The sequence below is a fragment of the Pinus tabuliformis genome, chromosome 9, assembly GCF_031772625.1.
Source record: "Pinus tabuliformis cultivar Carrire ecotype Pingquan chromosome 9, CPIR1, whole genome shotgun sequence".
In the NCBI taxonomy this organism is placed as follows: Eukaryota; Viridiplantae; Streptophyta; class Pinopsida; order Pinales; family Pinaceae; genus Pinus; species Pinus tabuliformis.
Genome location: NC_142307.1, coordinates 1,110,483,783 through 1,110,495,245, shown reverse-complemented (window position 1 = coordinate 1,110,495,245; position 11,463 = coordinate 1,110,483,783). Strand labels below are relative to the sequence as shown.

Below are 11,463 nucleotides of genomic sequence, written 5' to 3'. Positions count from 1 at the left end.
TTTGGCCAGAAGAGCAGTAAAAAGTGGCTCGCATGCCAATTGAGAGTATCAATTAATTAAAAAGTGGCTCGCATGCCAATTGAGAGTATCAATTAATTAATGGAAATTATGTAATTTAACCAGCCGTGCAAGTTCAAATTAGGTTATCTGCTTTCCAATGAAATTCCATAAATAGTTGGGAGGAAAGTGGACAGTGCTATGGGGAATGTGACTGCAACTTTTTAATTTACTTTTATTTTTGGATGGGAATCGTGATCCTCGAGTTCACACAGGATACATGTGGATGGAGACTTGTTTATTGAATTGTCAAATACATCTTCGCATGTTCCTCGTACTGTGTGGTTATCCGAAATTGTTGGACAAGTTTTCCTTGGCATAGAAGTTTCCGGAAAGGGTTTTACATTCATGTCCATATCATCGCCATCAGTTTTGCGTAAAGCAGTTCGTTTGTATGTAGAAATAGGAGGGACCATTCGTATGGTTCTTGCTTCTTGACTTGCAGTGCACGACAAGTCTGTATAACCATATTGGCCGGTCGCTACCCTACATCCTGGTTTGGTTTATTGCTGTTTCCGGCGCGTATAGTATGGAGTGTTGTTCTGCTTTCTGTTCAGAAATTGCCACCATCCCAGATCTGCGAGGATACTGGTAAATTCTGGGGTGAATGTTCGTGGGGATTCATATCAGCGGATGAGATGAGTTTTGGGCATGAGGGATTGATGAAGTCGCCGATGAATGAGCTCAAGGCTGTGAAGGTTGTTGGGAGGGGAGCCACGGGGACTGTGCTTCTGGTTCAGAGGGAAGGCTGCGATAGACCGCTGGCTTTGAAGGCCATGAGCAAGTCCGCCATGACTAGGGACGGTGGTGATGGTCTGACAAGGGCGAACATTGAGAAAAACATTCTTTCCCGCCTAGACCATCCTTTTCTGCCTACCTTGTTCGGGCATGTGCAGACAGAGAAAATCATGGCCGGGCTCGTCGAATATTACCCCGGTGGGGATCTTAACAGTCTGAGGCACAGGCAGACGGAGAAAACCTTTTCAGAGTGCATCATTCGGTGTGTTTGGCAATAACTGGTGGGGCGGAGTTTTTTAATTTGAATAATTGGCGGTTCCAGTTATGGTGTTCTTTTGTTTTGATGTTTGTGAATTGGCATTTGAAGGTTCCATGCAGCGGAGATAGTTTTGGCATTGGAGCATCTGCACAGCCTGGGGATCGTGTACAGAGATCTGAAACCCGAGAACGTGCTGATACAGGCCAGCGGCCATGTCATGCTCACCGATTTCGTTCTCTCCTCTAGCCTCGAAGTCGATCACTCCTCGAAACAGCTTGCCAGTGGAAGCCATATTCCGCACGAAAGTAATAGCGGTGGGCATCAAAAGCGCGGCCTCGGCCGATTAAATTGCGTCAAGTCTTTCTTGAACAAGAAGACAAAATGCCCCTCGCCCCTTGCAAGATCGGTCACTGTACGGATGCCTCCAGTTAAAAAGCCGGCCTGCTTATCGCCTGCAATTGATCCGACGGCCACTGTCCCCGGGAGGCTGAATTGGCTCGTTGGCACAGAGGAATACGAATGTCCTGAGATGTTGCGGGTAACGGGGCAAGAATTTGCAGTTGACTGGTGGGCGTTGGGGATCCTGCTCTACGAGATGCTGTACGGTTATACGCCCTTGAAAGGGGTCACTCGGAAGGAAACGTTATGCAATATCCTAATCAAGAAACCCCAATTCGCTGGACCCAGGATGCCATTACGCGATCTCGTTCTCAGATTGCTAGAAAAAGAGCCGAAGAAGAGACTGGGCTTCTTCCACCGACCTCATCGCATCAAAAGACATGCATTCTTCTGGGGAGTCAACTGGGATTCCATTCACAGCGTCTCCAGACCTCCCTTCATTCCGAGCCTCCCTCCCATTGACGACATAAAGGAAACCGAAGGCGTCAACATTGAAGAATGTGTCGAAAATTTACAGACAGAGATGGCCACTAAAATCGATAACTACAAGCATAGTAGCAGATCAGAGGATTGTAGAGAGGGATCTCGACAGAATTTAGTGGAAAGATTATCTAGGGCTAAGGAAGAGGATGCATATGGAGTATTTTAATAAAATTTGCAATCGCAACTTTTCCTCTTCTGTATCTGAAAGCATTGTACTGAAGGCGATTATCTGCGGACCATGTAAATACAGTGAAAGTTATAGTGCAAGCTATGGCCTGAATGCGTTCGAAAGATTCTAACATAATGAGAGAGAACATCTGTAGAGGTTGAAATGGCGCCATATTGAATTGATACCCACTTCATGATATACATCACATGACTGTCCAATTACGGCTCGGATGTCATGTCCACTACCCTGCTCTTTCGGGAGCGTTGATAATATTTTGATGTGTGAGCGAGTGACTCAGCTGGTTTATTTTTTGGGAGCGTTGATAATGCTTTGATGTGTGAGCGAGTGATCAGGTTGTTTATTAAAAGTATACCGAGGTGACTTAGTAAATATATTTGTTCGTGTTTGGTTTAACTAACAGCTATGTGGGAAAACAATTTTAATGAGAAATAAAGAAATGAGCCGCGGAATGGTATATATCTTATTATAATCAGAAAAAAAAAAACTAGATTGAAAATAAATTAAGAGGAAAAATTTCATATTTGGATGGATATTCTGAAGAGCTTGAGAGTTAAATTGACAATTGTAAGGGAGAAAAAAACAACATCATTAGACCGAAGAAAGGCAAGTAGAAGTGAATGCAGTGATTTTCCATAACTTATCAGACTTTTAGAGGTAGAAGCAATATGTGCTAGGCGTCAATTATTTAGACACTCACAAATCTAAGCAAAACCCATAAAAGACCCAAAAGCAAGGGCTAGAAACTATAAAACAGAAGACAACAATTCAAAGAAGAGACATAAGGAAGCAAGTGAAAATACAATGAAAGGAGAAATTTTACTCATCACTCTAGAAAGAGAGTCAAGCAGCAATGACCGTTCATTGGACACTGGAACTAGAAGTCACCATCAACAAAGGAGAAGTGAGAAAAACTCATTGCTAGAAGAGTTCAAGAAAGCAAAGCCCCTTGCCTTTGATGGAGAGATAAAAAGGGTTGAAGAGGTAGAAGCTTGGTTGTTAGGAATGAAGAAATACTTCAAAGTGCATGACTACTTTGAAAACATGAAAGTGAGATTAGCATTTTTCAGCTTGAAAGGAAAAGTTGATATATGGTGGGAGGATTTGAGAAATGTTAAGAACATTAAGGAGAAGGAAATGTCATGGAAGAATATTGAAAAATATTTATGGAAAGTACTTGTCTTACAAAGTTAAGGAATTTCATGAGCACTTACTATTGATGAGTACACTAACAAATTTCTTGAGCTATTGTGGTATGTGCCATATATTAGAGATGAGAAGGTGAAGATTCAAAGGTACCTCAATGGGTTATCGCAAGCTTATCGAGACATGAATGAATTTGATGAACCAAGAACATTAGAGGACACTATCCGAAAGGCCAAATAATGTTATGAGCAGTGCAAACACAAAGTTGAGTTCTAAACAGATTGGAAAAAGAGAGATGAGACCAGCTTCATAGCAAAGGGGTTGAAATCTTTAGGATATAAGCAAGGAGGGACGAACGTGGAGTTCACCACTCTTGTGAAGAATGACTATCAATAAAAATGCACTACTGACGATAGAAACTCTCCCACTAAACCAACAATTGAAGACGCTCAGGGGTTCAAGAAAGGGCTTGTGCATTGTTGGACATGTGGACAAAACCACCAACAGAACAATTATCCTTCGCAGTAATAAAAAGACACAAAAGTTGTACAACGTACAAGAGGCAACAACAGTGAATGATGTGGGTCAGAATATACCATGAATTTATGCCACATTATACAATAGACATGTAGACCATCAAGTTTCAGTAATCAAGATGGAATATATGATTATTAACTAGCTTGTTTCAATTTTAATTGACCCAGGTTCTAATTTTAATTGAATATTAGCCAAAAGATTGCAGAAAAATATGATTTGCAAAACAAAGCTATAAGAAATCATGGTTGAGTTAGCGAACCATGAGAACCAAAAGACGGGTGACAGACATGGTGGAATAATGCCCCATGAAAATAACTGACATGTCTACTTCATCTGCTCTCAACCTTTTACTGTTGGGCTCATATGACCTTCTAATCAACATGGACTAGTTAGTAGCCCATAAAACCAAAATTGCCTACCACTACAAGTTGTTAGAGTGCCTCAACGATGATGATAAACAAGTGATATTGCAGGGGATAGAGAATCTTGTCACACTTTGGAAAAGTTGAGCACTGCAGGTAAAAAAATACAAAAAAAAAGGTGTGTCTTGTATTTGGTCCAGGTGAAAAACGAATTAGAAAAAAACAAAGACCAAATAATAGAACACCTAGTGTTAAAGCAATTCAATGATGTGTTCTTGCAGGAGATACTAGGATTACCACTTAGAAGTGAAATTAATTTTTCCATCAAATTTCTTCTGGTATTGATGTCAGCCTCGAAAGCTCCCTATCATATGAGTACACTAGAACTAGTGGAGTTGAAGATGTAACTGAAAGAAATGTTGGATAAGGGGTACATTATACCTAGTGTGTCACCGTGGGGAGCCCCAATATTGTTCATAAAGAAGAAGGATGGCATGTAGCGACTAGGAATTAATCACTGACAACTGAATAAGGCCATAGTAAAGAAAAAATACTCTTTACCGGGATTGATGAATTGTTTGATCAACTAAGAGAACTTGCAATGTTCTCAAAAATAGATTTGAGGTATCAGTACCATCAAGTTTAGCTTAAGGATAAACTCATCCACAACACAACCTTCAAGATCAGATATGGACACTATGAGTTTGTAGTGGTGCCATTTGGGATCACAAATGCACTAGCCACCTTTATGTGCATGATGAAGAACGTCCTCAAACCGTATTTGGACAAATTTGCACTGGTTTTTATGGATGACATCTTGGTTTACTTGAGAACCATAGAAGCATAAGAAGAACATCTGAAAGCATTGTTGCAATAGTTGAGGGAGCATAAGTTGTATTCCAAACTTAGCAAAAACAAATTATTCTGAATGAAAGTTCAATTCTTGGGGCATGTCATTTTAAAAGAACGAGTTGTTGTAGATCTTGAAAATATCAAGGCCATAATGGGGTGACCCACTCCATAGAATGTCACAGGGGTTAGATCCTTTAGGGGATTGGTTGGATATTAGTGATGGTTCATTTGAAAATTTTCGAAGGTTAGGCATCCAATCACAACCTTACAAATGAAAGGGGTCAAATTTCAATGGACATCAGAGTGTGCAAGTAGCTTTGAGTAGCTTAAGAAATTAATCACATGTGCACCTATTTTGAGAATAGCATAACCAAAAAAGAACTTCTTGGTTTGTACAGATGCTTGTAAGGAAGGAATAGGTGGAGTCTCCATGTAGGAAGGACATGTGATTTGTTATGAGTCAAGGAAAGTAAATGAACATGAGTATACCTATGTTACTCATAACTTGGAACTTGTAGCAATAGTGCATGCATTAAAAATGTGGAGGCACTACTTTCTTGGGACAAAGTTTGTGTTGATGTGAGACCATGGAGGGTTGAGATACTTGATTGACCAATCCAAGTTAAATTCTAGGAAAGCCAATTGGTTGGATTTGATCAACGAGTTGGTTGGATTTCATATTTTCGAAAGAGTGGGGCCAGTGGCTTATAGATTAGCCTTACCACCCACAGTGAAATCACATGACGTTTTTCACATGTCCTTGCTTAAGAAATGTGTGCATGACACTAATTATATTGTTGACTAGTATGTAATACATGCCGAAACCAAAGGAGAGTCCCAACCATAACCATTATGCATCTTGGACCGGAGGAAGACCATGCTTTGGAATTGAGTAATAGAGTAGGTCATGGTGCAATGGAAGCACTTTGGACCCGATGAAGCAACCTAGGAGATGATAGAATAAATAAGGGAGCTATACCCATTTTTGTTTAATGATTAAGCACATGTAAGAGTTGTGATTGTAAAGCTCATTTTTTCTCTTTTTCTTTCTACTTATAGAAACATGGAGGATGGTGTTCCTTTAAGGGGGTTTGGTTTTTAGCAATCCCACCTTGCTACCGAATGTTTTTCTATATGTGTTCATAACTATAAACTCCCCAACCTGGGAACCACAACTAGCTAAGACAATCATGTAAAAATTACAAGTATTAAATTGTTTTCTTGAAAATAATGAAAATGTAAAATGTTATCCTGAAGAGAGGGACACATGCATCTGAGGGAGAGTGGAGAAATGGGAGAGTGGTGTTTGGTGGCACAATAGACTGAACAACAACCTAACATATGGCAAGGATGTAATTAGGTGAATGAAAATTTCCATGTTTCCCATGCTCCACATTGTGGCTAAAGGGGAAGATCGACAACCTCGCAAGAGATGAGGGGACTCAAGGAAAATGAAGAGTGAGAAGGAAAAGTGAGCACTGAGGAGAGAGATGGCAGCAAAAGAATCTAGGAATGTTGAGCAGGGAGCATAAACGCAACATGGAAGACACAATTTAGCTTAATTCTCTAAATTTTGGGTTATTTCCCTTATATTAATGTGTTGGATTGTTTCACTGTTATGTCCAAGTATGAATGGTGAGTCGAAGGCTCAATGGAGGATTGAACTATGAGTGTCTGCTAAGTAAGTTGATAAACCACTAAGTGCTTGTTAAATAAGCTGATAAACCACTTAGTGCTTGCTAAATGGACTAATAAACCACTTGGGTGCTTGTTGTGAGGCTAATAAACCACTAGTAGGGAAGTTGAACTACGGTGGTTCTTGCAGGGACGCCTAATAAATCACTTGAATAGTGGCCTAGAAGATCCTACAGTGCTTGCCTTGAAAATACAACTAATAAACCACCTACATAGTAGATTCAGATTCTTGAAACTCAGAAAAACCAAATTGAGTTTTGGGTGAATTGTCTAACTAATCATCCCCTTAGACTTTGGATCCAGCTTAGGGTTAGTCAACTACAAGAAGGACTGTGGTGTATATGGACTATGGTTGGGTGGAGAGTTCAAGTCCCTCCTTTAGTTGCTAGCCATTTCAAGTTATTTAAATATATATAATAACTTATACATAAATGAATTGTGGACGATGAAATTGTTTGTTATGTTATTAGAAAAATTATGGTTCCACATTACTCATGGAAGGTGTTAGATTCATTGCATGTTTAGGGTGAATGAGTTGCCTTATATGTCCTTATGGTTATGTGAATTTTTGGTTTTGTATGATGATTATTAACTTCATGGACTACAAGGTTACTTATATATATATATATATATATATATATATATATATATATATATATATATATATATATGGTTGTATGCATCCTATCTGCTAACTTGTTATTGCAAGTGTTTCCAACTATCTGACATGTTTATAAATTTAATGGTTCATTACTATATTTAGTATTGTAGCCCATCTCATGTGCTATATGTCAAATGAGGATTTAGTTAAGTGTTGTTATCGCTTGGTTTAAGAGTTATTTGATTATCCTACGGTATATGCACTCTTGTATATGGTTGTGATACGTGAGCTTCATTGATTAAAGCTTGGCCTAGAGCTATCTTGGGAAATCTATATTCTTAATTCCAAATTATTTTATTACCAATCAAGACTATCGATCAAATCTTGTTCATGCACAAATAAATGTTGTCATAAGTTTTCTTAACTCCTCGTAGGAGTTGCAATAACATTGCACCATCTCCCCAAATATTATAGCCCTAACACCAAGCATAACTTTTCAATCATGCGACTATGCCTAGTGATTGAGTGCATGAGATCTTGAGTCTTGGCGTCACTTTAGGTCTCAAAATTATCCTATTGCATATTTCCCCAATGTCCAAAGAAGCGACATGATATATGATGGGAAATTTCTTGTCTATCGAGACTGTCAACCGACGAAACCACTTTCCACTCATCAACGCATGCAACTTTCCAAAATTCCCTGGCCAGGCAGTGGTGGTAGATAGAATTGCAACTGACAATAATGTTTCCATCTATCAAACCTATTAGTTGATGGGATCCCCTAGTGCTTTTTGGCACTCTTATTTTCTCAGCATCTTCTGGAGGGTGATGGCGACAAACAAAATAGTAGTTGATGAGAGGACTTCCATCTCTTGGGGTCATTAGCTAACAAGGCCTCTCATCGCTCTTCATATTGCACTTAAATCAAAGCATGGATAGATCAATGACCCCCATTCACTCTTGGGACCCCTTGGTCCATTATGAGTTAACCTGGGGGTTATCAAAACCTTCACCATGGAAACCTTCTTATTCAGTGTTCTTCTTCAAGATAGTGTAATCATTGTTGGGGCCAATCTACGACCCTCGTTCACCCCAGGTCCCCTCTTGGTTTGTTGTGATTTAATGGGTTGGGAGTGGGGGTTCGAAACTAGAACATTCCCTCACTATAAACTTCTTTAATATTTTGTTGGAAGCCTCCAACATAGAACCCTTTCCATTGGGGCTAAAATGCATGTAATAGGAAAATATTGCAAGATATGATGGGAAGGCCAAGTGGGCCTACACCTTATGTTAACGTGGCAAGGCCATGTGTGTTTGAAAAACGCAACGTTGAGGCCTTGTAGATACCTATTAAGGATGTGGAATTAGGTTGTTCTAGTGTAACAACACGATGTGGACCACCCATGGATGCCACAGAGTCACGCACTAATGACATGGGTGCCACGTGGTAGCCTAATTTTGTTGTGGCCTTATTTGATTAGTAAAACTTCATAAAGGAATAACTTTTAATCCGAGAGCCGGATTGAGATAAGTTGTATATCGTCGGAAAGCTATTAACTAGATGGATGCAAATGCAGTATGATGATTTAATTGTTCTAACTTTGGAAAATAATGATTTCTGTAACTCGATCTTCATAACAGACATTGGAGGTCATGTTAATTCAATAAGTAACACCTCTCATCGATCGATATAGTTTAGGGAGGTGGAAGGGAGGGTTAAATATTCACTTAATGACTAAAATTCTACTGTGAATTATGATTTGACAGGTTATTTACTTTTTTTACATTATTTTTTTGAGCTAGTATATAAAAGGTAGTGAATGATCCATTGATTCAAATTAATATACTAACCTATTTCATTCATCAAGTATGAATCTTTTCTTTTTCTTTATAAGTTGACTATTCTATAATTTGCAAGTAGAGCCCTATAATTTACTTTCTATTTGCCTAAGTTAGTTTTCTCCTAGTTGGGATAGATTAGAATAGTTCATTTTTTGTAGTTATATTAGCTTATATATATTTTTAGATCATGTTCTACATTTTGTAAATAAATTACTAAACCCCAAATCATTATACAATGGTTGAACCATAATATGGATATTTCTCCTACCCCAAATAGTGTGAGGTATAATTGGGACTTCTTCCCAAGGAGTACTAAGTTTCTATTGGATTAGGTCATTTTGAACCTCCAACAATAACTAACATAAGTGTCACTACACCAAGTTTTAATAGAGCACAATTATCAATTTGATTTTGTAGCTAATGAGGCCACCACTCCAATAATAATGGATCTCCAAAAAAATGGGGTTGTAATTATCGCACACTCCACTAACTCCCTTACACTATAGATATGAAGAAAACATTACATCACAATAAATCACAATATGTCACAATGTCTTTGTTAATAAATATCAAGAGAGGTGTATATCATATGAAAGACCTCCCCACCCCACTCTCACATGCTTGAAATTAATTTAATTTTGTTTTTTGAATCCCCTAATGAGGTCTTTCAATAACAAGGTGGACTAATGAAACTACGTGGTAGAGAAGTGAGCATCATCATATGGAGATAGGATATCTAACAAGAAATTTAATTGGTAATATTTTCTCTCAACGTCTAGATGGTCTTTTGGAATGTATATTTGATGGCCATAATATACACGTGTGCTCACTATGTGGTTACCTCTTTATGTTACCTCTTAAATTGCTACTATGTGTATGACTCTTTTAATCTCTTGCATCCTTGGCTTTTATTTGGCATATATCCTCCTAGTTTCAAAGGATTCAATCTTATCGATTATTTCCTTTGGGTATCTTGGGAAATATCCTTCGGGGGTGTGGTTTTCATTCTATTTGGGCACTAGATAGTTTTGGACACTTGGCACCTTGGTAGTTTTTTTATTTTGTTTGTGTTGTAGGGGGTTCCTTCTCTGTGTCAAAATAAAGGCTCCCTCAAGACAATTTCATTCACGTAGTAGATGGAACCTCTTAATACCATTGTTCCATGTTAGGGATTGGAAATATTGTTCCTTTATATGTGATGAATCCATGGACTATATAGAATCTAGGAGTTTTGAAATTTCTTTTAAGAAATGAAAATTCCATCCAATACAACATAAATTCTCTCTTCTCTGTGACTTCCAAATTTGATGAAAATAAACATTGGTTCACTTCCAAAAATGTATTAATTATGACCATTTTAGTATAGAAAAATAAAAAATTGATGTCTTACAGATATAATCCAAAATATGGTCATCCATCATAACAAACAATCCCACTCTACTACTTCAAACCAGAAGATGTTGACAAATTTAGCCCAACCATATTTTAAGGCGGAATATATAGTTCATTGATTGATGAAAGATATTGCCTTGGAACTAAGAACTCCCTTCCTTCCAACATTGGGTAAGAAGAGATAAAAAATCACCATACTTTCCTTAATGATTATTTTTATTAAAGTATGTAGAGTACCAAGAGTTTTTCTAAAATTTATATCTATAATAAAATTTGGGATGAATTAACTGTGAACATTTGTTAGTTGGATTTTTGGCATATGATAACTTCATAGTTTGTTTGAAATCCTTGGTCACTAATGTTTTTGTTGGCTTGAGGGGGCTTGACCCAGGTTTGGAGTTAATTAGTCAAACAAATCCCTACACTATTCGCCCTTTCGGCAATAGCCCGTGGAGCATGGACTAAGGTCTCACCCGAAGTAGTATGGGGGGATGGTGGAACCAAGTTTCCACACCTTTGAGATGTCTGAGGGGTCGTTTTAGTCCAACTATGAATACCCTTGCAGAGGTCGCTTCGCACACTGTCTTGACCTGCGAGGCCTTCGCGACCTATTATAATCACTTTCGCGTAGCCCTCACCAGGGCTGAGATGATTTCATGCTGCCCTAGCAGCGATCTGCGCTACTTCCCCAAGTTACACCGCGGATCTTACTTATCTTCTTATAACAATTTGTTATCTTCGCTTAAACAGGCACTTTATCTTATATTCACTTTATCAACACATTCATATAAGTTTGCGCATCATATAAACAATAGAAATTCAATTTATATCCAATACATTCAATGTACAAAATAGGAAAAACATACACAGAAATGATGTAAAACTTGTCATTATTATTTCTCCAATGGTTACA

At 38.3% G+C, this 11,463-nt stretch overlaps 1 protein-coding gene across 1 annotated transcript; it reads left to right on the top strand.

The window, feature by feature from the left end:
* Positions 1–512: 512 nt before the first annotated feature.
* Positions 513–2,502, top strand: LOC149152543 (serine/threonine-protein kinase UCN-like). Its single transcript, XM_089440227.1, has 2 exons — positions 513–1,057; positions 1,163–2,502. The coding sequence occupies exons 1-2, from the start codon at positions 696–698 to the stop codon at positions 2,100–2,102; spliced, it is 1,302 nt and encodes a 433-aa protein (XP_089296353.1). The 5' UTR covers positions 513–695; the 3' UTR covers positions 2,103–2,502.
* The last annotated feature ends 8,961 nt before the right edge of the window (positions 2,503–11,463 follow it).

What these genes read in the sequence shown, in the direction of transcription:
- LOC149152543 (XM_089440227.1), top strand. Translation starts at nt 696, where the DNA reads ATGAGTTTTGGGCATGAGGGATTGATGAAGTCGCCGATGAATGAGCTC. An exon ending in TTTTCAGAGTGCATCATTCG is followed by an intron (nt 1,058 to 1,162) that starts GTGTGTTTGGCA and finishes TGGCATTTGAAG; the next exon opens with GTTCCATGCAGCGGAGATAG.